General features: G+C 40.8%; 1 protein-coding gene across 1 annotated transcript in view; it reads left to right on the top strand.

Annotated features, from left to right (window-relative positions):
• sec23a (Sec23 homolog A, coat complex II component) overlaps window positions 1-26,965 on the top strand; it is a 44,998-nt gene extending 18,033 nt beyond the window's left edge. Inside the window, exons 7-20 of the mRNA XM_055640553.1 lie at window positions 173-317; window positions 3,620-3,778; window positions 6,500-6,615; window positions 7,616-7,739; window positions 8,766-8,846; window positions 9,449-9,538; window positions 12,827-12,933; window positions 14,227-14,380; window positions 14,500-14,577; window positions 15,030-15,191; window positions 17,596-17,682; window positions 20,889-21,044; window positions 25,655-25,720; window positions 26,330-26,965. Coding sequence (XP_055496528.1) covers window positions 173-317; window positions 3,620-3,778; window positions 6,500-6,615; window positions 7,616-7,739; window positions 8,766-8,846; window positions 9,449-9,538; window positions 12,827-12,933; window positions 14,227-14,380; window positions 14,500-14,577; window positions 15,030-15,191; window positions 17,596-17,682; window positions 20,889-21,044; window positions 25,655-25,720; window positions 26,330-26,419 — 1,615 coding nt within the window. The 3' untranslated portion in view covers window positions 26,420-26,965. The remainder of the gene's footprint in view (window positions 1-172; window positions 318-3,619; window positions 3,779-6,499; window positions 6,616-7,615; window positions 7,740-8,765; window positions 8,847-9,448; window positions 9,539-12,826; window positions 12,934-14,226; window positions 14,381-14,499; window positions 14,578-15,029; window positions 15,192-17,595; window positions 17,683-20,888; window positions 21,045-25,654; window positions 25,721-26,329) is intronic.
• The last annotated feature ends 240 nt before the right edge of the window (window positions 26,966-27,205 follow it).

The raw sequence follows: 27,205 nt of genomic DNA, 5'->3' as shown, positions 1-27,205 counted from the left end.
TCTTAATTCTTAATGTTTAAATATTTATGCTTATCACTCCTTTAATTTAATGCTGAGCTATTCATGATCTATTTGAGAAGCTGAATCTACCGTAGTTTTTGAGCAGTATAATAGTTCTCAAATGTTTTATAAATGTTTCATATACTCTATTTTTAAACATTTAATTTCACAGATTTTTGCAACCGGTACAAAAAATTGACATGAACTTGACTGATCTTTTGGGAGAACTGCAACGTGATCCTTGGCCTGTACCCCAGGGGAAAAGACCATTGAGATCAACTGGGGTTGCTCTGTCCATTGCTGTTGGTCTATTAGAGGTACGGCACCCTCCACATAAAATAAATTCTATTTTGTATACTGGCATGAGAACAACTACAAAACTGTAACACCAGCATTAACCGTTTAACCTAGAGTATAGAACAGTACAGTGTGTAGGAAGCCACTGCAGATGCTGTTTATACTGAAGATCGACACAAGATGACTAAGTTGAGGGAGGGATGTTGAGAGAGGGAATGCAAGGATTACTTGAAATTAGAGAAATCAATTTCATACCACTGGGTTGTAAGTTGCCCAAATGAAATATGAGGTTCTGTTCCTCTAATTTGCGTTTGGTCTCACTCTGACAGCGATGGAGGCCTAGGACAGAGAGGTCAGATTGGGAATGGGAAGGAAAGTTGAAGTGTTTGGCAACCAGGAGATCACGTAGGCCAAGGAGGACTGAGCGAAGCTGTTCAGCGAAACGATCGCCCTGTCTCTGCTTGGTCTTGCCGATATATTTGTGTCCACATCTAGAACAGTGGATACAGTAGATGAGATGAGAGGTGCAAGTGAAACTCTGCTTTGAGTATAGGAGTAAAGAGGTCCTTCTGCAAAGATTTGAGTATAGGAGTAAAGAGGTTCTGCAGTTGTACAGGGCCCTGGTGAGACCACATCTGGAGTATTGTGTGCAGTTTTGGTCTCCTAATTTGAGGAAGGACATCCTTGCTATTGAGGCAGTGCAGCGTAGGTTCACGAGGTTAATCCCCGGGATGGCAGGACTGTCATATGAGGAAAGATTGGAAAGACTGGGCTTGTATTCACTGGAATTTAGAAGGATGAGGGAATCTTATAGAAACGTATAAAATTATAAAAGGACTGGACAAGCTAGATGCAGGAAAAATGTTCCCAATGTTGGGGGAGTCCAGAACCAGGGACCACAGTCTAAAATAAAAGGGAGGTCATTTAAAACTGAGATGAGAAAAAACATTTTCATCTAGAGAGTTGTGAATTTGTGGAATTCTCTACCATAGAAGGCAGTAGAGGCCAATTCACTGGATGAATTTAATAGAGATAGAGCTCTAGGGGCTAGCGGAATCAAGGGATATTGGGAGAAGGCAGGCACGGGTTACTGATTGTGGATGATTAGCCATGATCACAATAAATGGAGGTGCAGGCTCGAAGGGCCAAATGGCCTCCTCCTGCATCTATTTTCTATGTTTCTGCCTCACCTGAAAAGACTGGATACAGTAAATGAGATTGGAGGAGGTGCGTGAACCTCTGCTTCACCTGAAAAGACTGTCGGGGTCCCTGGATGGATTCGATGGGGGAGGTATAGGGATAGCTGTTGCATCTTCTGCGGTTGCAGGGAAAGTACCTGGGGAGGCAGTGGTTTGGGTGGGAAGGGATAAGTTAACCAGGGAGTTGCGCATGTAATGGTCTTGCAGGAATGGGCCCTTTGGCACATAATGCCAGTGCTAAACATGATGCTAGATTAAACCATGCTGTGCTACCTGCACAGAAACTATGTCCTTCCATTGCCTGCGTAAACATGTACCTATCTGAAGGCCTCTTAAATGGTCCTATTGTAACTGCCTCCAGCACCACCACCACTGGCAGTGCATTCTAGGCTCCCCAACAGAGTGTGTGCGCGTGCGTGCGTGTGAAACTTAGCACCTCTCCACTTTTGTCTTTGTCTTCTGTTCTTTCGCATTCCATAACGTTTGCACACTTCTACTATGTCTCTACTCAATCACTAAACTTTCTCCAATCTCTCCTCATAGCAAATGCCCTCCAATCCAGGCAGCCATCTGCTGACTCTCTTCTGCTCGCTCTCCAGAACATCCACATTCTTCATGTAATGGGGCAATCAAACTGCATACTCTACTCCAAATATGGCCTAACCAAAGACCTATAAAGCTACAACATCACTTCCTGTCTCTTCACTTTCTCTCACTTTTTTGTACAAGACATTGGTGAGGCCACATTTAGAGTATTGTGTTCATTTTTGATCACCCTGTTACAGGAAAGATGTCGTTAAGTTGGAAATGGTGCAGTGAAGATTTACGAGGATGTTGCTTGGATTCGAGGGCCTGAGCTACAGTGAGAGCACATTTTCTAAAAGGGGAGAGAATCCAGAAATCGGAGGTTCAAAGGAACTTGGGAGTGCTGGTGCAGGATTCCCAAAAAGATCATCTGCAAGTTTAATCGGTAGTAAAGAAAGGAAACTCAATGCTAGCAATTATTTCAAGAGTGCTTGTAAACAAAAACAGGGAAGTAATGTTGAGGCTCTATAAGGCGCTGGTAAGGTCGCATTTGGAATATTGTGAGCAATTTTGGGCACCTTATCTGAGGAAGGATGTGCTGGCTCTGGAGAAGGTCCAGTGGAGCTTTACAGGAATAATCCCAGGAATTAGTAGGTTAACCTATGATGAGCGTTTGTTGGTACTGGGCCTGTACTCGCTGGAGTTTAGAAGAATGAGGGGGGTCCTTATTGAAACATTCAGAATAGTGAGAAGCTTGCATAGAATGGATGTGGAGAAAATGTTTCCACTACTGGGAGAGTCTAAGACTAGAGGTCATAGCCTTCAAATTAAAGGACATTCTTTTAGTAAGGAATATGAGGATACATTTCTTTAGTCAGGGTGGTGAATCTGTGGAATTCTTTGCCACAGAATGCTGTGGAGGCCAAGTCAATGCACATTTTTAAGGCAGAGATAGATTCTTGATTAGTACAGGTATGAGGTGTTATGGGGAAAAGGCAGGAGAATGGGATTAAGAGGGAGAGATAGATCAGCCATGATTGAATGGCGAAGTATACTTGATAGACCTAATTCTACTCCCATGCCTTATAACCTTATGAGAGGTTAAACGAGTTAGGACTTTATTCCTTGTAGCTCAGGAGGAGGGGTAATCTTATGGAGGTGTATGTCATGAGAAGAATAGATAGGGTAAATGCAGAATCTTTTACCCAGTGAAGGAGAATTGAGAACCAGAGGACATGCGTTTAGGGTGACAGGGAAAGATTTAATAGGAACCTGAGGGGCATCTTTTTTACACAATGGGTGGAACGAGCTGCCAGGAGAGGTAGTTGAGGCAGGTACAAATGCAACGTTTAAAAAACATTTGTAGAGGTACGTGGGTAAGATAGAAGGATACGGGACAAATGCAAGCAGGTGGGACTAGTATAGATGGGGCATATTGATTGGCACAGGCAAGTTGGACCGAAGGGCCTCTTTCCACGCTGTCTGACTCAATGACCACAGAATACTTTAGTGCATGTTGAACAATAATGGTTCAGAGTAATTACTTATTGCTACGTTTCCTTTGACGTTCATTTGATTTTGTTTTTCTTTTAAACCAGTGCACTTTCCCCAACACTGGAGGTCGTGTGATGTTATTCATTGGGGGACCAGCCACACAAGGACCTGGAATGGTTGTTGGTGATGATCTAAAGTCACCCATTAGATCTTGGCATGACATTGAGAAAGACAACATTAAATATATGAAGAAAGCTATGAAGGTAAATGATGCACACTTCTTCCTCAGTATGAACATGCTCTCTTGGGTAGTGCTAGCCCATTGAATCTGCTCAAAGGCCTACAAACTGGAATGTTAACTGTTATGTAGTTTTTTTTTCAAGTTTGTCTCTAATGTGGTCACGGTCAATCTGTGACCTTACTTCATGTAACCAGCTATAAATAGAAATTAGGAACAGGCGTGGCCACTTAGCCCTTCAGCTAAATAACGGCTGATCTGTCACCATACTTAATTTACTGGCATGTGACATTTGATCTAATTCGCTTCACAAGTATTAACCAATCGCAAGCACAAAATTAATCAATGAACTAGCATCGTCTGCCATTTCCAGAAAAAGTCCCAACTCATTCCATACTTCTGATGTTGAAGTGGTTTTAAACTTCAGTCCTTAAAAAATATATATTTTTTTGGCATTATCTATTTCTAATACTGCATTCAACTATCATTCGAAATGCATCATATTTTGCTGCAGAATTTGTTTTCCTTCATATTTTTGTTTTGATTAGATCATTCCTTGATATCTAAATTTCAGGAAAAACAACCTTTGTTTGTGTAATTCCACCTTGTAATTTAACCTTGTCCAGAAATAATTCTGGAACATCTAGGTTACTTTCCTCTCCCATAACCTTCCTAGGGATTAAGGCCCATAACTCCTCTGATTGCATCAGATATGCTGAACCAAATGTATTGCTATGTTCTGTTGTTCTGAAGCAAAGCACGAATTTCATTGTCCTATCAGGGACACATGACAATAAACTCTCTTGAATCTTGAATCTTATTCAGAATTCCACTAACTATTTGGCTCTTTCTATAAGACATTGGAGCAGAATTAGGCCATTCGGCCCATTGAATCTGCTCCGTCATGAGATCATGGCTGATCAATTTTTCCCTCTCAACCCCTTTCTACTCTCTTAACCTTTGACACCCTTAATAATCAAGAACCTATCAATCTCCATATTGAAAGTACTCTTTTGCACTAGTTTGCAGATGCTGCAAATGAGCAAAACACAAAATGCTAGAGGAACTCAGCAGGTCAGGCAGCACCTGCCGAGGGAATGGACAGGTGACATTTTGGGTTGGGTCCCTTTGGTCTGAAGAAGAATCCTGACCCAGAAGAATCTAGATCTAGGAAAATCTCATAATCAGCTAATCTTTGAATAACTGTATAGAATTTAATGTAACCACCTGTACTAAGTGTATCTGACTGAGAGGCGGAGAGCTTCTTCAGAGCCTGAAGATGGGTCACAACCCGAAATGTCACCTATCCATGTTCTGCCTGACCTGCTGAGTTACTCCAACACTTTGTCTTTTTTTGTAAACCAGCATCTATAGTTCCTTGTTTCTAGAATGCAGTAATTGCAATCCTTTTTATTTGTGTCATTAACAAACTTAGCATATAGCTTTCTCTCGTATCATTGACATTAATGAATGCAGTGTTAATAGTTGAGCCTCCAAAACAACCTATGGGGTGCCATTGGTTACTTCCTGGTAACTATCCCTTATTTTCCAAACTTGACTTTTCTGGTCACTCTGCTAGTTTCCTAACCAGGTCAACACTTTACCTTCAATTTAAGAACAATTTTAGCTAACAATCAGTTTTGAGTGTCTTCTCACATTTGTTCTGAATAACAATGCTCAGGTCCACTATTTTAGTTGATCTTTCAAAAATTCAGTCATGTTTGCAAGTCACATTTTACCTTTACAAATCGTCATTGGTTTATTAGTTAAACATTGAGGCTTTTGATCATCCTGACATTAATCATAGGCTGTTCATTTCTGAATCGAGGGAATTTTCAAAGATTATATATGGTAATATAAGATTATATATGGAGTATTCTTACTAATGTCTTGTCCTTCAGAGAATTGTCAGTCTCCCATTATTTTCTTTAGTTTTTTTGTTTTGCTGTTTCAAATTTTGATGAATCGCAATCTCTAATTTAATTTCCATGGGATATTCAGAATACTTTCACCATGATTGATAGTGAATCATAGCAATTTTACAATGCCACTTAGGCCATTCTGCCCATTGAATCGGGCCGTCCATAGCGGCGACTGCGGAGGGCTCAAAGGCCACGACCACGGATGAACAATGAGGAAGATGACTGAACTTTATTGCCTTCCCTCACAGTGGGAACGTTGATTCCGCTGTGGGGGGATGTTTATGTTAAACTCTATTGTGTATTGTTTTCTTTTAATTCATATGGCTGTATGGTAACTCAAATCTCACTGCACCAATTGGTGCATGTGACAATAAATGTAACTTGAACTTAACTAGACTAAGTGCAGACCAGTTGGGTCTGCTCCCCCTATGCAATATTCCACCACTCACCCGTTCTCCCAACGCAACACGTTCCCCAATGCAATATTTCACCACTCACCCATAGCCCTCCTCCATTCATCCCAAATGTCTCAATCATGAGATTCTAATGGGTGTGATATGTTTAAACATGTTTAATCTTCATAATGTAATCCCAATGATCATACTCCATTGTAGACATTGTAACATTTGTTGTATCTAGTGTACACATTTTTAATTACTTTGCAGTAAATATTATAAAAATGATGTTCTCTATTTGCTTAATGTTTCCAGAGCTGTTGAGACATTGCTGGTTAATGGATTAATTTTGTATCATGTTTAATATGTGTTCGAGATTTTGAATTGGTTTAATATTTGTTGGTGTTTGAACTTTCATTCTTAAAATAGCACTATGAAGCATTATCGAATCGAGCAGCAGCAAATGGCCACGTTATTGATATCTATGCCTGTGCTTTAGATCAGACTGGGCTCAATGAAATGAAGTGCTGCCCAAATCACACAGGGTAAGTAAAAGCTACATGGCATGTGTGAATCACAATATTGTTCCTACGGCTCCAGATTAAAAGTATAACAAAAAAAACCCAGAAAATTGTTAAATTGCATATATAGTGAATAAGTTCTATTATTATTTTCTAAAATGGGTTGGAAAGGCTATTTCTTGTATGTATTTATGTATTTCTTGCCTTAGAGCTGTTATGCTACTTCGTTTCAGTTTTCATTATGTAGGGAATTTATGACAGGAGATAGACACACCCTTCTTCGGTGGATGATGTTTCGGGTCAAGAAACATCATTCATTCCTTCTCTCCAGCGATGCTGCCTGTCCTGCTGAGTTACTCCAGCATTTTATGTCTATCTTCGGTTTAAACCAGCATCTGCAGTTCCTTCCGACAAATTTATTGACAGGATTTGGAGACTGCTTTTTAATAATATTGCTTTGCTTTCACCCTTAACGTAAAATGTACTTGACTGAGGGTCTATATTTTACATCAAATATATATATTTAAGCAACATGTAATTTATGACTATGTGAATCATTGAGACCATGGTGCATCCAGCGTCAAAAATAAAATACAATTTTTTTCAATTACTATTTAGTAGCAGAGTAATATTTGATTGAAGAAATCATATTAAATTAATAATCATTATTACCATCTGACTAATATTGGAGATACATTTTGTGTGAAGTATTAAAAGTTCTTCACTGTGCCAAAACATTTTAAAGAATAGTAAATATTTATACTTCTATAATAACCTGAATCAAGTTCCCTTCATTGTACTAACTTAAGCCTATGAAATATATCCATTCAAACATACAGTCTGAAATAGCAGGATGATTCGTGGAACAAATTTGGGATTAACATTTGGGCTTTAATCTCCTGAAAGTATTGGAAATTGTAAACATTTTTCAGATTCACAATCTTTTTAAAGACCTTTGTGTAATTTCTCCAATTTCATTTTTCTTATTGTTTGTTGTAATTTTTCTCCTTTGTCTTTCCTTAAGTGGTTACATGGTGATGGGGGACTCGTTCAACACATCTCTATTTAAACAAACCTTTCAACGAGTGTTTACGAAGGATATTCAGGGGCAATTTAAAATGGCTTTTGGAGGCACACTGGAAATTAAGGTATAAGTGAACATTTCTCATCACAATCCATTTTATTACAATAGTCCAATTAGAGACTACATTCTGGGATTTTCTACCTTGTAGAAAGTGACAAATATCAGAACTTTTCATATGATCATATGGCCCAAGTTGGAACTTGAAGTGAACATCATTTTCAGTTTTGTTATTTTTGGTGTTGACTCTTTGAAAATGTAGTATTATCTGTCACTTTGGAAGTCTTTAATTAAGACTTAATTTTAGGTTGGATTCTAAACAACGGTGTTTTAAATGGACATCCATGGCTTTGAGTACAAAGGAATTGACATTAGGAAATAAAATAGACATAATTTCCCAACTTTGTTTCGATAAGCAAGGATGCCCGAAAAATGGTTTTAGCATCACGATTCATGTCAAGAGTAGGTATCATCAAATAACTGAGAATTTAAAATGTATGTGGAATAACTCTAAAATTACCTAATGCATTTGTTTCTCGTATTGTTAAATTGCATTAGTCTTGTGGCAGATTTTTTATTATAATTTAATGAATGGAGTTGTAAAATTGGTCCAACATTTTTCTGAATATGCACAATGTTGACATGCTTTTAAAATTCAAATTTACAAAGATGAATGAATCAACCTTTTTGACTTGACCTTATTGTCAATTTTAAAATGCAACTTGCTGAAAATCCTGAAGTTGAAATATCCAATGTTATAATTATACAATAACTCCAATGCTTTAATTTGTAATGTAATGTTGTGATGCTTTATACGAAAGGGTCTACGAAGAATCAATAGCGCTCAAAACCCAGAACTCAAAATCTAAACATTTAATTTGCTTATCACAAATTATTAAACTGTGTAGAGGTTTGCACTGAACATAATACAGCACAATTAATATTCAACTGTTAGTTCAAATTGGAAAGCTTACTTTCAGTGGAAGATGAATTGTAGATGCTAAACATCATATAGAAACTGATTGTTGCCCTGATAGTTTCAAAAGACGTTTTCAAACTCTTGTGCGTATCAATTCTTTTTTTATTCCAATAGACATCAAGGGAAATCAAGATTTCTGGAGCTATTGGGCCCTGCATATCACTTTGCGCCAAAGGACCTTGTGTGTCAGAAAATGTGAGTCTAATTGTGTGTCTGTCAATTTTTTATTTGCTAAGTGGGATATGCACTTGGTGTGGTGCACATTAACCTGAGAAAAACAATCGACAAGTTATAACACAGGAGATTATTAGAGAAGAATAATTAATATGAAAGATGTTCAGTATTGCAAACGAGATTAAAATTGGTTAGATGGGAACAAACGGAAACTTGAGTTGCAGGCATTTTCTCAAAATCACTTCAATGATTTGCATATAGATGGAGAGGTGTTGAAATTTTCAGATGGTAATACCAGAGGAGGTGTTGCAGTAACTTCATATCTTAACTTAATATTAGTAACTTAAGCAGTAATATCAGAGGTGGTATAGCAGGACCATGTAAAATTATAGAGCAATATTGATAGCATTCCAATTGAAATGATATGTCATCGAATTATTACAGTGATGACGTGTCAATGATTTTAAATTCTTCAAATGGTATAATGCAGCAGTGAAGAACTAAAGAAGGATCTTATTTAAAAAAACATAAAAGCAAAACGAAATTGTCTCAGCAGAAAAAAAGGAGGCGGTATTTAGCATAGTAGAGATGATATTAACTGACGGCTTTGCTCTTGTTCGCAGGAAATAGGAACAGGTGGCACCTGCCAGTGGAAGATTTGTGGTCTGGACCACAATACAACACTTGGTATCTACTTTGAGGTTGTGAATCAGGTTTGTAAAAAAATAATGACATTCTAGAGATCTGGTCCACCCTGCCTATGGTCACTGCACCAAATAACTTGCATTTATATTCTAATATTGTAAATTTCAATAACCCATGCAAGTTCTCCACTATATTCCATGATCCTGAAATGAGCAGGTGTATTTTTATATCGAACCTGTCATCTCCTTCACACCACTGCTACATAGACATCCCCCTCCACGCATATTTTAGAAACCTTTCTCACTGCTGTTTATCACAGATCAATCTTCAATTCATCAGTATTTATATACTGATCTAACTTGAGAAAAGAAAAGTTACATTTCTAAATGGGGAAAGAATCCAGAAATCTGAAGTGCAAAGGGACTTGGGAATGCTGGTGCAGGATTCCCAAAAAGTTAATCTGCAAGTCGAATTGGTAGTAAAGAAAGCAAACTCAATGCTTAGTTCAAGAGGGCATGTATACAAAAACAGGGATGTAATGCTGAGGCTCTATAAGACGCTGGTAAGGCCGCATTTGGAATATTGTGAGCAATTCTGAGCACCATATCTGAGGAAGGATGTGCTGGCTCTGGAGAGGGTCCAGAGGAGGTTTACAGGAATGATCCCAGGAACTAGTAGGTTAACCTATCATGAGCGTTTGTCGGCACTGGGCCTGTACTCGCTGGAGTTTAGAAGAATGAAGGGGGACCTCATTGAAACATACAGAATAGTGAAAGGCTTGTATGGAATGGATGTGGAGAGGATGTTTCCACTGGTGGGAGAGTCTAGGACTAGAGGTCATAACCTCAGAATAAAAGGATGTTCTTTTAGGAAGGAGATGAGGAGATATTTATTTAGTCAGAGGGTGGTGAATCTGTGGAAGGCCGCAGAAGGCTGTGAAGGCCAAGTCAGTAGATATTTTTAAAGGATAGAAACCTTAGGCTTACCAACATCATTAAGAAGAAAGAGCACTGGTGAGCTTACTAATCGCAAAGGGACTATCAGGCCAAGGAAGATCTCCACAGCTGATGACAGAAGAATTCTCTCTATAATAAAGAAAAATCCCTAAACACCTGTTCGACAGATCAGAAACACTCTTCAGGAGTCAGGTGTGGATTTGTCAATGACCACTGTCTGCAGAAGACTTAATGAACAGAAATATAGAAGCTACACTGCAAGATGGAAACCACTGGTTAGCCGCAAAAATATGATGGCCCGGTTACAGTTTGCCAAGAAGTACTTAAAAGAGCAACCACAGTTCTGGAAAAATATCTTGTGGACAGGTGAGACGAAGATTAACATATCAGAGTGATGGCAAGAACAAAGTATCGAGGAGGGAAGGAATCGCACAAGATCCAAAGCATACCACCTAATCTGTGAAACACAGCGGAGGGGGTGTTATGGCCTGGGCATTTATGGCTGCTGAAGGTACTGGCTCACTTATTGTCATTGATGATACAACTGCTGATGGTACAGGTGCACAACCTTTTATCCGAAAGCCTTGGGACCAGACACTTGTCGGATTTCGGACATTTTCGGATTTCCGAATGGAAGATTTTTAGCGTAGATTAGGTAGATAGCGCGGGCGGCTTGAAAAGTCTGGAGCGATTGCCTCCTCCCCGGAGACCGGGGAATCATTGTAAATCATTGCATAAATGTTAGTCAGTTAGTTTGGAGGGATTTTATGGGGTGGTGGTGGGGTGAAACTTTAATTCTTAGTCCCCTACCTGGTCAGCGACTCCCAACATCGCGGAGCTGGGGGCTCCGTCCGGCCGCGGGCGGTGCCGGTTGTAGCTCCGACCCCGGCAACTCTACCCCTGGCTGCGAGGCGCTTCAAATCCAGCGCCGCCCGCGGTCGGACGTCCGCAGCCCCAGCTCCGCGAAAGTTGGTAGAAGGCGGCCTCAGCGCCCTGGAGCTTACCGCACAGCGACCCGGTAAGGCATTGCCCGCTTCCCGCTGGTATCCCAGCGCTGCGACGCCGCCGACTCCCAACATTTGCGGAGCTGGGGCTGCGGGCGTCCGGCCGCGGGCGGCGCTGGATTTGGAGCGCCTCGCAGCCAGGGGTAGAGTTGCCGGGGTTGGAGCTACAACCGGCGCCGCCCGCAGCCCCAGCTGGGAGTTGGTGGCCACAGCGCTGCGGAGCTTACTGCACGGTGACCTGGTAAGGCATTGACCGCTCCCTGTCTCTCCGACCAGGTAGGGGACTAAGAATTAAAGTTTACCCCTTCAACCCCCCCTTCACATAAAAGCCCTCCAAACTAACTGACTAACATTTAAGTAATGATTTACAGATGTTTAAGTGTCTCCCCGGTCTCCGGGGAGGAGGCAGCCGCTACAGTAGTACAGACCTGGGTTGACCGTGGGTCGATTCGGGTCAAGTTTGGCGCCAAACGCGAGCTTTGGTGTGCAGACGACATCCTGGAAAAAATGGCCGGTTTTCGGAGTTTTTCGGTTTCCGGAACACCGGATAAAAGGTTGTGCACCTGTAGTAGCATAATGAATTCTGAAGTGTATAGATGCATCCTATCTGTTCAGGTTCAAACAAATGCCTCAAAACTCATTGGCTGGTGGTTTATTCTACAGCAAGACAATGATCCCAAACTTAATGCTAAAGCAACAAAGGAAATTTTCAAAGTAAAAAAATGGTCAATTTTAGAGTGGCCAAGTCAATCACCCGATATGAACCCAATTGAGCATGTCTTTTATATGAAAACTGAAGGGGACTAGCCCCCAAAACAGGTATAAGCTAAAGAAGGCTGCAATACAGGCCTCTCAGAGCATCACCAGAGAAGACACCCAGCTACTGGTGATGTCCATGAATCGCAGATTTCAAGCAGTCATTGCATGCAAAGGATATGCAACAAAATATTAAACATGATTACTTTCATTTACATGACATTGCAGTGTCCCAAACATTATGGTGTCCTGAAATGAGGGAGACTATGTATAAACACTGCTGTAATTTCTACCTGGTGAAACCAAAATGTATAAAAATGGCCTTTATTAAAATCTGACAATGTGCACTTTAACCACATGTAATTTTTTTTCTATTACAAATCTCAAATTGTGGCGTACAGAGGGAAATAAATAAATGATGGGTCTTTGGCCCAAACAGTATGGAGGCCACTGTAGAAGTCTGAAGAAGGGTTTCGGCCCGAAACGTCGCCTATTTCCTTCGCTCTATAGATGCTGCTGCACCCGCTGAATTTCTCCAGCATTTTTGTGTACCTTGGAGGCCACTGTAAACTGTTCCATTAATGACCTTGGCCTGCTGCATTGTTGTGACCAAATCTAATGTCAAATGTTATATTCGCAGCACAATGCTCCAATTCCTCAAGGCGGCCGCGGTGCTATTCAGTTTGTGACACAGTATCAGCATTCTAGTGGACAAAGGCGCATCAGAGTTGCAACAATTGCCAGAAAGTAAGTTTAAAAGTACAAAGCTTCATGTTCTTGAAATGTTACTATTTTACCAAGATAAATGAACATGAATGTAAGTTTGTGCAGTTTTAGCTCTTCTGTGCTGATTATTATTTTCACAAATTTCCTCTTAAAATTTAGCCATTTTTTTCTGTTAACTAACGTTGAGTCGGCTTCTAACTCCCACTGTGTGTGTATGTGGGAGACATTTATTTTGGCTCTTTCTTGCTCTTGAGAACACAGGATCTGTTGCCTGGAGTTTTGGCCTCCTGATGCTGATTTTGTGTCTTTAAAAAAAAAAATGTATTTTTACTTTTTTTTCTATCTCTTCCTGTTTCCTATCATTTTGTCTCATCTTTTGTGAATTTTATTCTTTATAAAAGAAGCATTTACTAGTTGCTTGATTAATTGCATGCTCTATAGAAGTGAGTGCAGAATTAGTTTAGGGAGATATTGGTTAGCAGAACTTAAGAAAATGATGTGGAACATGCCTTGGGAATAGTTGTTGAAACTGCCAAGGGCGACATCAGTGGAGAAGTAAGGTAAGCATGAACATTGAAGGATTGCAGCATGATCGGGCAAGTGGGTGAAACAGGTGAATTATAATAATAAGCAGAACTTAATGGCTGATGACGATGGTAGCTCTGTGACTGTCTTCATTTGTCATGGTGTCTGCATCTGTTTACCTCCCATTGAATTTATTTTCCCAAGCTGCCATTTTGCAGTTCATTGATATGAAGGACTGAAGATGAATGTAAAATTTCACCAGTTGCAGTGTCAGTGAGGCCAGTCAAATAAGTCTTGCTTTCCGTGATCTTCATACACCTGTTGTCCACGTTTGGTTTTTCAGCCCGGTTCCAACCATCAGGAGGCTGCTATGGAAATTTAAAAATACTTAAAAACATTACTGCAGGGGGGCTGAGTCTGGAATGAGGATTAGAATAGAACTGAAATAGGTGCAAGAGACTGGGTTTGAAACTACACCTGAGATGTGTTGTGGTGGAGGCAAAGAACAGGGTCGATGATTGGACCCTCAGACTATCTTTAAACAAACATTACTGGACTTTATTTTGCACTAAATGCTATTCCCTTTATCATGTGTCTGTACAGCTAGATGGACGGCTGGATTGTAATCATGTATTGTCTTTTCGCTGACTGGTTAGCACGCAACAAAAAGCTTCTCAGTGTACCTCGGTACACATGACAATAAACTAAACTAATGGATATACTTTAATTATCTTAAAGCTTTTATTGATAAAATTTTGTATGAATTGTCTCTTTCCCCTTTTGGTAAAGCTGGGCTGATGCGCAAACTCATATCCAGAACATTGCTGCATCATTTGATCAAGAAGCTGCAGCCGTTCTAATGGCAAGACTGGCAGTTTACAGAGCAGAGACTGAAGAGGGACCAGATGTCCTGAGATGGCTCGACAGACAACTTATACGACTGGTATGATCATTTTCTGGTTAGGGAGAGGGCAAAGAGGCAAGAAATCTGATTGCAAATTTTGTTTCTGTTTTTTTAATGTATATAATGTGTAATTTATCTAGTCTTTTCCTCTTTATCAGTGTCAGAAATTTGGAGATTACCATAAAGATGATCCAGCCTCTTTCAAATTCTCTGAAACATTTTCTTTGTACCCACAGGTATGTAGTGAGAACCTTATTACCAATTATGATTGTTTTTGTAGATTTTGGCTCATTTAAATTTTTAATGTTGTGTTCATTGTAATATGTAATTTGTCAGATGCAAAGTGTGCACTCGGGAGATTAAATTAGTTTTTTTCTTAAAAGACAAATAAATTTGCAGATGCTGAATATCGGAAATAAAACCAGAAAATGCATGAAATTCTCAGGTCATGGTTTTGAGGAAATTAACATTCAAGTGGGAAAAGGACATCAAATGCATTTTAGATTGCAGAGAAGGGAGAGGTGGCCAGTGAGAGATTGAGTGAGAGGCCAATGTGCTGTGTGGTGAAAGCATGTTAATTGTATTTAATCTGTCTGGAGGGGATGTAAATAAATGGAGATAAACAAGGACAGCGGGAATTAGAATAATGCTGAAACTGTGGAATACAGAAATTTTCTGTCTGTTTTAGTTTATGTTCCATCTGAGGCGATCTCCATTCTTGCAAGTTTTTAACAACAGCCCAGATGAAAGTTCTTATTATCGTCACCATTTCATGCGCCAGGATCTTACACAGTCTCTTATTATGATTCAACCGATCCTATATGCCTATTCTTTCAATGGCCCACCAGAGGTAAGAAGTCGTGTTTCCAATCATGTAATTCTTCTGTTGATGTCAAATTGAATAATTACTGAGCTGATATTACAGTTGGGCTTTCAAATACTGAATAGAGTCACAGTATGATACAGTGTGGAAACAGGCCCTTCGGCCATACTTGCCTACACCGGTCAACATGGCCCAGCTACACTAGTCCCACCTGCCTGCGTTTGGTCCATATCCCTCCAAACCTATCCCATCCATGTACCTGTCTAACTTTCTTAAATGTTGAGATAGTCCCTATCTCAACTACCATCTCTGGCAGCTTGTTCCATACACCCACCACACTTTCTGTGAAAAAGTTACCCCTCAGATTTGCATTAAATATTTTCCCCTTCACCTTAAACCTATGTCCTCTGGTCCTCGATCGCCTATGCTGGGCAAGAGACTCTGTGCATCTATTCCTCTCATGATTTAATACATCTCAATAAGATCACCCCTCATCCTCCTGTACTCCAAGAGTCCCAGCCTACTCAACCTCTCCCTATAGACTCTCTAGCCCTGGCAACATCCTTGTAAATCTTCTCTGTACCCTTTCCAGCTTAACAACATCTTTTCTATAACATTGTGCCTAGAACTGAACACAATACTTTAAATATGGCCTCACCAACGGAATTCATGTTCATGTTCAAGTTCAAGTTACATTTATTGTCACATGCACCAATTGGTGCAGTGAGATTTGAGTTACCATACAGCCATACAAATAAAAAAGAACACAACACACGATTAACATCCCCACATCAACGTTTCCCCCTGTGAGGGAAGGCAATAAAGTTCAGTCTTGAATGCAATGAGAGAATTCATTAATGTTTGCTTTTGGAAATATGCTCACCTGTGTTAAAATTATAGTTAACAATTAGACACCATTTTAAGGAAGTGTTAAACATAAACAGAGTAAAAATACAGATCAACCATTATGTATGTAAGTAAACTAGACCATGTTTCTCCCTCCCTTCTCCCATTCTCCAACCACCCCCACTTTCACCGATGCCCCCCTTTGTGCACCCAGCCTGCGACCAGCGATCCCCCGCACACTATCCCACACACGTTAGGCACAATTTATACAAACCTATGCGACTTCGGAGTGTGGGAGGAAACCCTAACCCTAGCCCTAACTGTAACCCTAACTCTAGGTTGATAGGCTTGGTATAAGTATAAATTGTCCCTAGCGTGTGTGGGATAGTGTGCGGGGGATGGCTGGTCGGTGCGGACTCGGTGGGCCGAAGGGCACTGTATCTGTGAACTAAATGTGACACAGGGGCTGCAGGGGTTGAACTCAAACCCCCAATGTTCAGCCTGCTCCTCATGGGAACTAAACTGTCTGCCACGAGTTGTCCCAGAGGCAGATCTCTCTTCCAATGGTCTCCCCAAACCCCCAGAGGCAGCGGGCTTTTCAACTGGGTCCAGGCAATGTTGTCAATGTACCCAGTGCCACCCACCTGCTCCAGCCACTGTCTGAATACCCACCGCCCATTTTGAAGCAAGGCGAGGGGACGGAGGGGAGGTGGGGGGCGACAGGGAGACACCGCGCGTCACCAGCACGTCACTACATGCGTCACCACGCGTCACGCCCCGTGACGACCCGACCACGACGTGACAACCTCTTTTCAGGCTGTCGTTGAAAATGTCGCCCAAGTGGGACAGGCTCTTGACTAATGTTTGCTTAAAATAGCTTTTGCTTGGTGCAGAGGCTTCACTTTCAGCGACGGTTTACTCTGTTGCTTTTGGGTAACAGCTGATAATTGGAAAGTATTTTCTAAATTTTTCATCAAACTATGAAGGTCTTGTTTAATAGAAAGTGTAGTAGATCATAATTGGTACTAACTTAATATGTAGGATTCTTGGATCTTAAAAACAATTCTTAGAACCAGGTATGACAGCCATTCACACAGCCTATCTATTCACCAAAGATATTTGTGTAACCAAAAAAAGCATTTGGGCAGAATAGATGATATTGGTAGAATTAACCCAAAGCTTGATCAAATAGATTTTTAAAAAGTTCTGAAAAGGATTATGAAGTGATGGAGAGATTGGACCTTTAGGCAAGAGATAATTGCAAAATATGGTTCCCAGATACTTAAACTGTTCTTTACCAATGGTGTGGAACATGAAAGAAGCCTGTGTCGTAGGAACAACAGTTGAATAGAGGTTAACAAGATCAAGAGGACTGATGCAGGACTGATTTTAAACTGTACTGGAATGAATGATCTTATGCAATTCTATGCATAGACGCCATCTCCTACTGCAAAGTGTGTAGGTCCCACTATTTATGGGCAGGAAAGAGGTGTCTGCTCACTTTTGGTTCTAAGAAATTATTTTGGATGGTGGAGATCAATAATTCTGAGAAAAACTTTGATTATTTTTTTGTCCTCTTGTGAAGCCTGTCCTTCTAGATAGCAGCAGCATTCTTCCTGATCGAATTCTTCTGATGGACACATTCTTCCAAATTCTTATCTACCTTGGTGAGGTATGTACATGTCATTTTGATCAGCAGTTGCCTATATATTATAGACGTAATGACGGTGAAAGGTTTGCTGTCATTATATTTTGAAACTGATGTTTTGCGAATGTGCAGTTAAATATGGAAATATAGAAGCTGCTGAACATGATTCCCTGCTGCTCTACAGATTACACTGCAGCAAATTCCAGTGTCATCTTCTCAGATCAGGAAAGTGCTTAAAAACTTAGTGCTTGTAACATGTCCTTCATTGTTTATAAAAACAGGAAAATATTGATCTTAATGGATTGACATTTCTTTGGATTCTAAATTCTACATTTTTTAATGTTATTCTTTTAAAAGGTTTATCATATTTTATCTAAATTTCACGGATAAATTCTAATCTTTATTTTGCACTATAAACCATGTGCAATATTAGTCAAAACGTGTTTCTCACTTGATTTAGTAATTCTGTGGATTGCTGAAATGCATCCAATCCCTTGAAATAGGATGTTGACAGCAAACGACCTTCGAAAAGGTGAAACCAATGCTATAAAGATCGTGTAGGAAAGAATTGCAGATGCTGGTTTAAACTGTAAAGATCGTTATGTCTTTGTGGGTATCTTTTTTTGAACCAGACAATGAGTATTGTTCCATTACTTCTGACTGCAAAATCTAGTACAGGTACTTTGGATCTGTCTTCACGAAGGAGGACACAAACAATCTTCCTGATATAGTATTGGCCAGAGGGTCTGGGGTGACAGAGGAACTGAAAGAAATCCACATTAGACAGGAAATGGTGTTGGTTAGACTGATGGGACTGAAGGCTGATAAATCCCCAGGACCTGATGGTCTGCATCCCACGGTACTTAAGGAAGTGGCTCTAGAAATCGTGGTGATAATTTTCCAATGTTCTATAGACTCAGGATCAGTTCCTGTGGATTGTAGGGTAGCTAATGTTATCCCACATTTTAAGAAAGGCGGGAGAGAGAAAGGGAATTATAGACCAGTTAGCCTGACATTGGTGGTGGGGAAGATGCTGGAGTCAATTATATAAGATGAGATAGCTGATCATTTGGATAGCAGTAACAGGATCGGTCTGAGTCAGCATGGATTTACGATGGGGGAAATCATGCTTGGCTAATCTTCTGGAATTTTTTGAAGATGTAACTAGGATAATGGACAAGGGAGAGCCAGTGGATGTAATGTAACTGGATTTTCAGAAAGCATTTGATAAGGTCCCACATATGAAATTAGTGGGCAAAATTAAGGCACATGGTATTGGGGGTAGAGTGCTGACATGGATAGAGAAGTGGTTGGCAGACAGGAAACAAAGAGTAGGGAATAATGGGTCCATTTCAGAATGGCAGGCAGTGACTAGTGGGGTACCGCAAGGCTCGTTGCTGGGACCGCAGCTATTTACAATATACATCAATGATTTGGATGAAGGGATTCAAAGTAACATTAGCAAATTTGCAGGTGACACAAAGCTGGGTGGCAGTGTGAACTGTGAGTTGGATGCTATGAGAATGCAGGGCGACTTGGACTGGTTGGGGGAGTGGGCAGATGCATGGCAGATGAAGTTTAATGCGGATAAACGTGAGGTTATCCACTTTAGTAGGAAAAACCGGAAGGCAGATTACTATCTAAATGGCGTCAAGTTGGGAAAAGGGGAAGTACAATGGGATCTGGGAGTCCTTGTACGTCAGTCTATGAAAGTAAGCATGCAGGTACAGCAGGCAGTGAAGAAAGCGAATGGCATGTTGGCCTTTATAACAAGAGGAATTGAATATAGGAGCAAAGATGTCCTTCTGCAGTTGTACAGACCCCTAGTGAGACCACACTTGGAGTGTTGTGTGCAGTTTTGGTCCCCTAATTTGAGGAAGGGCATTCTTGCTGTTGAGGGAGTGCAGCGTAGGTTTACAAGGTTAATTCCCGGGATGGCGGGACGGTCATATGCTGAGAGAATGGAGCAGGTGGGCTTGTACACTCTGGAGTTTAGAAGGATGAGAGGAGATCTCATTGAAACATATAAGATTGTAAAGGGCTTGGACACACTAGAGGCAGGAAACATGTTCCTGATGTTGGGGGAGTCCAGAACCAGGGGCCACAGTTTAAGAATAACGAGTAAGCCATTTAGAACGGAGACGAGGAAACACTTTTTCTCACAGAGAGTGGTGAGTCTGTGGAATTCTCTGCCTGAGAGGGCGATGGAGGCAGGTTCTCTGGATGCTTTCAAGAGAGTGCTAGATAGGGCTCTTAAAAATAGCAGAGTCAGGGGATATGGGGAGAAGGCAGGAACGGGGTACTGATTGGGGATGATCAGCCACGATCACATTAAATGGTGGTGCTGGCTGAAAGGGCCGAATGGCCTACTCCTGCACCTATTGTCTATTGTCTAGAGTCTTTATTTTGGTCACTATTCTTTAAATTATTTCACTTACATTGAAGAATCAAGAAAATGAACAATATTAAATACATTTAATATTATTTTCTTTTTATAAATATAAATATTTTCATATTTTTATTTTACATATTATTGGACAGGCTAGATGCAGGAATTTTTTTTCCGATGTTGGGGGAGTCCAGAACTAGGGGTCACAGTTTAAGAATAAGGGGTAGGCCATTTAGGACTGAGATGAGGAAAACCTTTTTCACCCAGAGAGTTGTGAATCTGTGGAATTCTGCCACAGAAGGAAGTGGAGACAAATTCTCTGGATGCTTTCAAGAGAGAGTTTAATAGAGCACTTAAAGATTACGGAGTCAAGGGGTATGGGGAGAAGGCAGGAACGGTGTACTGATTTAGGATGATCATCCAGGATCATATTGAATGGCGGTGCTGGCTCGGAGGGCCGAATGGCCTACCCCTGCACTTATTTTCTATGTTTCTTTTTCAAGGATTTCTGTTTAATATTTGTAGAAACAACCAGTTCGCTATCCTTGTCAATACCCTACCCCCAGTACCATGTGCTCTAATTTTGCAAACTATTCTCTTGTGTGGGACCTGTCAAAGGCTTTTTGAAAGTCCAGATGCACCACATCCACTGGCTCTCCCTTATCTACTCTACTTGTTACACCCTCAAAGCTGTATCAGTGGTATTTGAACAGAAACTTGTAAAGTTAACACATTTTAATAAACTCTCAGCTTCATTTAAACTGCTTTATGGTTAAAGTAACCTTTTCTAAGAATAAAGACAAACAATTACAGTAACTAATCAGATTACTACTCTTCCCAGACCATAGCTCAATGGCGCAAAGCTGGCTATCACGATATGCCTGAATACGAAAATTTCCGACATCTGCTGCAAGCACCAGTTGATGATGCCCAGGAGATTCTGCACAGCAGATTCCCTATGCCTCGCTACGTTGATACTGAACATGGAGGGAGTCAGGTAATCACATTCTTTAAAAGTCAATGTTAATATTAATTCTGGCTTTGAAGTGTAACTTTAACATTGCCAATTAACAACAATAAAATAATAAAAAACAACCATCATGTTTTCCTTTACAAATCAAAAATGACAAATATGTATTTGCTGGGCACTTCAAATATTATTTGAAAAGTTGGTTTGTATTAATGCCTTCATTGTATTGTTCTAGCATACCCCAGTATTGTATATGGGAAATAAATGTATGTCGTATGCTTCTGATTTGGGATGTTGGATCAGGATTATTAGAGGAACTGATCCTGAATTGTAACATCAACAGAAGACAAGCGAATTGTCCCAAGAACAGATAATCATTGCACTAGCTTAAATGTACATCCATGTAATTTAGACAAAGACATAGAAAATAGGTGCAGGATGAGGCAATTTGGCCCTTCGAGCCTGCACCGCCATTCATTGTGATCATGGCTGATCATCCACAATCAGTAAACTGTGCCTGCCTTCTCCTCATATGCCTTGATTCCACTAGCCCATAGAGCCCTATCTAACTCTTTTAAATTCATCCAGTGAATTGGCCTCTACTGCCTTCTGTGGCAGAGAATTCCACATATTCACAACTATCTGGGTGACAAAGTTTTTTCTCATCTCAGTTTTTAATGGCCTCCCCTTTATTCTTAAACTGTGGCCCCTGGTTCTGGACTACCCCTACATTGGGAACACTTTATCTGCGTCTAGCTTGTCCAGTCCTTTTATAATTTTATACATTTCTATGCGATACCCTCTCATCCTTCTAAATTCCAGTGAATACAAGCCCAGTCTTTCCAATCTTTCCTCATGTGACAGTCCCGCCATCCCGGGGACTAACCTCGTGAACCTACCTCAATAGCAAGGATGTTCTTCCTCAAATTAGGAGACCAAAACTGCAAATACTCCAGATGTGGTCTCACCAGGGCCCTGTACAACTGCAGATGGACCTCTTTACTCCTATACTCAATTCCTCTCGTTATGAAGGCCAACATGCCATTAGCTTTCTTCACAACCTGCTGTACTTGCATGTTTACTTTCAGTGATTGGTGTACAAGGACACCCAGGTCTCGTTGCACTTCCCTTTTTCCTAATCTGACACCATTGAGATAATAATCTGCCTTCTAGTTCTTGCCACCCAAGTGAATAACCTCACATTTATCTACATTATACTGCATCAGCCATGCATCTGCCCACTCACTCAACCTGTCCAAGTCACCCTGGACCCTCTGAGCATCCTCTTCGCAGTTCCCACTGCCACCCAGCTTTGTGTCATCTACAAATTTGCGAGTGATACTTTTAATCCCATCATCTAAATCATTAATATATATTGTAAATACTGTAGTTGCAGCCCCAGCATCGAGCCTTGCGGCACTCCACTAGCCACTGCCTGCCATTCTGACAGGGACCCGTTTATTCCTACTCATTGTTTCCTGCCAACCAATTCTCTATCCATGTCAATACCCTACCCCCAATACCATGTGCTTTAATTTTGCCCACTAATCTGTGGGACCTTATCAAAGGCTTTCTGAAAATCCAGATACACTACATCCACTGGCACTCTGTCATCCATTTTACTTGTCACATCCTCAAAAAATTCCAAAAAGATTAGTCAAGCAGGATCTCCCCTTCATAAATCCATGCCGACTTGGACCAATCCTTTTACTGCTATCCAAATGCGCAGTTATTACTTCTTTAATAATTGACTCCAGCATCTTCCCCACCACCGATGTCAGGCTAACTGGTTTATAATTCCCCGTTTTTTCCCTCGCTCCTTTCTTGAAAAGTGGGATAACATTAGCTACCCTCCAATCCATAGGAACTGATCCTGAATCTATAGAACATTGGAAAATCACCAGTCCGTCCACGATTTCTAGAGCCACCTCCTTTAGTACATCTGAGAGATTGTTTGTGTCTTCCTTAGTGAAGACAGAACCAAAGTACCTGTTCAACTCTTCTGCCATTTCCTTGTTCCCCATAATAATTTCATCTGTTTCTGCTTTCAAGGGACCCACCTTTGTCTTTACTAATCTTTTTCTCTTGACATACCTAAATAAGCTTTTACTATCCTTCTTTATATTCTTAGCCAATTTACCCTCGTATTTCATCTTTTCACCCCGTCTTGCCATTTTTTTAACCTTTTGTTGTCCTTTGAAAGTTTCACAATCCTCTGGCTTCCCGCTACTCTTTGCTATGTTCTACACCTTATCTTTTATTTTTATTCCATCCCTAACTTCCCTTGTCAGCCACGGTTGCCTATTAGTCCCCTTAGAATCTTTCTTCCTCTTTGGAAGGAAATGGTCCTGCATCTTCTGGATTATGCCCAAAAATTCCTGCCATTGCTGTTCCACCTTCATTCCTGCTAAGATCCTTTTCGAATCGATCTTGGCCAGCTCCTCTCTCATGCCTTCATAGTCCCCTTTGTTCAACTGAAACACTGACAGTTCTGATTTAACCTTCTCCCTCTCAAATTGCAGATTAAAACCTATCATATTATGGTCACTATTTCCTAGCGGTTCCTTTACCTTGAGTTCCCTTATTAAATCTGATTCATAAGACAACACTAAATCCAGAATTCATTCTCTCTGGTAAGCTCCAGTACAAGCTGCTCTAAGAGTCCATATAGGAGGCACTCTACAAACTCCCCTTCTTGGGGTCCAGAACCAACCTGATTTTCCCAGTCTACCTGCATATTGGAATCTCCCATAACCACAGTGGCATTACCTTTGTTACATGCCAATTTTAACTCCTGCTGCAACTTGCACCCTATATCCAGGCTACTGGTTGGGTGCCTGTAGATAACTCCCATTAGGGTCTCCTTACCTTTACGATTCCTCAATTCTATCCACAGCAACTCTACATCGTCAGTCCCTATGTCACCCCTCGCAAGGGATTGAATTTCATCCCTCACCAACAGAGCAACCCCACTCCCGTGCCCACCTGCCTGTCCTTTCTTTTGGACATATATCCCTGAATATTCAGTTCCCAGTCCCGATCCTCCTGCAGCCATGTCTCTATAATCCACAATGTCATATCTACCAATCTTTAACTGAGCCTCAAGCTCATCCACTACACTTCTTATACTTCGTGCATTCATATATAATACTTTTAATCCATTACTCACCTCACCTTTCACATCGATTTCTATTTAACTTGGCCATACTTTCCTATCCCGTTGTGAGCTTTCGTAACTTTTCCTGTACTCTCTTTCCCTTTAACTCCTTCCTTGTATTTCCAATCTGTCTCCTCCCCACCACAATTTTGTTTAAACCCACCCGTGTAGCAAACCTGCCTGCCAGAATGCTTTCCCCCCCGCCTGTTAAGGTGCAACCCGTCCCTTTTGTACAGTTCACCCTTACCCCAAAACAGATCCCAGTGGTCTAAGAATCTAAATCCCTGCCCTCTGCACCAGCTCCTCAGGCACACATTCAGATCCCCTGTCTCCCTGTTCCTGCCCTCACCAGTACGAGGAACTGGAAGCAAACCGGAGATAACCACCCTGGGGGTCCTGCTTTTCAGTCTTCTTCAAGCTCTCTAAAGTCACGCTGCAGAATCTCTTTCCACTTCTTCCCGACGTCATTTGTGCCGACATGCACTACCACTTCCGGCTGCTCAACTTCGCCCTTGAGGATGCTCTGCAATCGGTCCGTGACGTCCTGGATCCTGGCACCAGGGAGGCAACACACTATCCCTGAATCCCGCCTGTTGCCACAGAAACCCCTGTCTGTACCTCTCACGATGGAGTCCCCGACTACCATGGCTCTGCCTGACGTCTGTCTCTTCAGCTTTGCCTCAGCGCCACGTTTTGATTCGCAGACCTGTCCCCCATTCAGAATGGCAGTGTCTTCTGTCCCGACAGCTTCCATGAGGGTGACCTGTTTTCAAGAGGTACATCCCCTGAGGTCTCCTGTACTCCAAGCTTCCTTCCCTTCCTCATCGTCACCCACCTTCTCTCTTCCATTATCTTCAGTGTAACAATCTCGCTGTAGGTCCTGTCCAGGAAACTCGTTTTCCTGGATGATCCTGAGGTCATCCAGTTGCCTCTCCAGTGCCCCAACATGGTCCTTCAGTAGATGAACCTGGACACACTTTCCACAGTTGTGGCAGCCAGAGGCACCAGCAGTATCCCTGACCTCCCACATCCTGCAAGCATAATTTCTTCATTTCTTCACTGCATCTCACTGTCTCCAACTTTTGGTGTAGTCTCCTCCCTCAGCCTCCTCGCCAAAGACTTGCACTTTTCGCACAAGGCACTGAGCCAAAGACTCGCACTTTTGTCACAAGGCACTTCCCTCGACAAGGCCGCTCACAGACAGGCCGCTCCCCTTCTCAGCCAATCCCCACACTCACTGCTTCACCTGCCGCTCCTCTGCCGACCTTGAAGGTATTTCAGCAGGTTATTCTCCCAAAAGGCTTTTAAGAGGAATTTGTTTTTTTACAATTGTTTTTTCAACACAGTTGTGAAAATATCCAGCATTTCAAAAAGAACAACTGATTGTCAGGCATTTTGGACTGTCCCTTGATTGCAATAGAGCCTATATAAATGCAAGTGCATTCTTTTCTTTAATGTAATTTTTATATTTTGTATTCAGGCCCGTTTCTTGTTGTCCAAAGTAAACCCTTCGCAGACCCACAATAATATGTATGCATGGGGACAGGTAAGGTTGTTTGTTTTATACTCTGGTAAAATGTGATTTTTTTCCTTTGCCAATGGAATTAAAATCCTGTAGAATACAACGATTTATTCCCATTGCAAATCATTTGCTCTGGCCTATGGACTCGCAGAATAAATTGGAGACTTCCGTAGTTTGTACTTGGTCTCAAGATTCACTGATCAAATGAAGACATTATCTGAAATGTTTATGATAAAAGTAATGAGATGAACAGAATAGCAGCGGAAGATGCAGTATCTAAACATGTATTACTATGAATGATCAACTAAAAAGGTTGCTGCTGTTCTGAACGTGAGAATCACGGAAGCGCTCAACAACAATGTTTTTCTCAAAAATAACTTTATTGATTTGTAGATTTGTAATAAATGAACATCAAAACAGAAAGTGCTAAAAGAACTTGGCAGACAGAAATGCCGAGTTTCTTGTGTCTCTAATAAATCAATGTAGTGGGTTAAGTTAATCTAGGTGTAAATATTAAATTTCTGAAGTACGCTTCTGTATCTAGTTTAATGTATGCTCTGAAAACCAGTATGTTATTGCAGAAAAGGGAAAATGGCTTGTGCAATTAACTTCCAATGTGAATCTTTCCCTTAGGAGGCTGGTGCACCGATCCTCACGGATGATGTCAGCTTGCAAGTATTCATGGATCACCTGAAGAAACTGGCAGTCTCTAGTGCCACCTGAGTGTGGAATGGTGGAGCATTGATGTGGCCAATGCAGCGAACAAAAAGTGATTTAGCAGTCTATTCAGTGAAGATTATATTATGCATCTACAGCTGTACTACTTGCCTTTTTAACAGAACAAATTTATATTGAACTGGTCATAGACCAAAGAAAACTTATGAATTGCTTTACTTTATTATATATATTGTTTGTGCCCTATCCTGTACAAAGGCATGATCTATAAGTTGTGTAACTGCACACTACAGTGAAAAGTACTGACGCACAGTTTCTAATTTCTGCCTCAAGGAATAAATATCCACAACAGTATTTTTATGTATCTCATTTGCTCTGTTTTTCTAATTAACGCAGCGCAACCTCTTATAGAACTCATTATTAGCAAAGAAATTACATTTGTGAATATTTTGAGAACTTTGAATTTAAGAAAGTATTTGGACTTTACAAAGAATGGAAAGCAAATTTGTCCGAAAATAACAAATCTCAATTTCCACAAATATTTGCCTGCGGTTTTATGTAATATTTCAAATAAAACAAAATTGTTTAAGATATGCTCCTTCGCTTACTTTGTCTGATGTATTTTTTCTATGTGAGACATTTTTGGTCCTTGTCACTGTTGGCTTCAGTTTTATTTGCTTTGTGGTGAAAATCTATTTGTGTAATTGGAATGAAAGTTACACATGGTGTATTTGTAAGTTGTTACTGAATTATGAATGCATCAGGCCAGTCCCCATTGTACACAAAATGGGAATCATAAATACATCAGGTTGGATACCAATGAAATGTCAATGT

Source organism: Leucoraja erinacea, chromosome 9 (assembly GCF_028641065.1).
Source record: "Leucoraja erinacea ecotype New England chromosome 9, Leri_hhj_1, whole genome shotgun sequence".
Taxonomy (NCBI): Eukaryota; Metazoa; Chordata; class Chondrichthyes; order Rajiformes; family Rajidae; genus Leucoraja; species Leucoraja erinaceus.
Note: the sequence above shows the minus strand (reverse complement) of the source record. Positions and strands in the feature narration are given on the sequence as shown.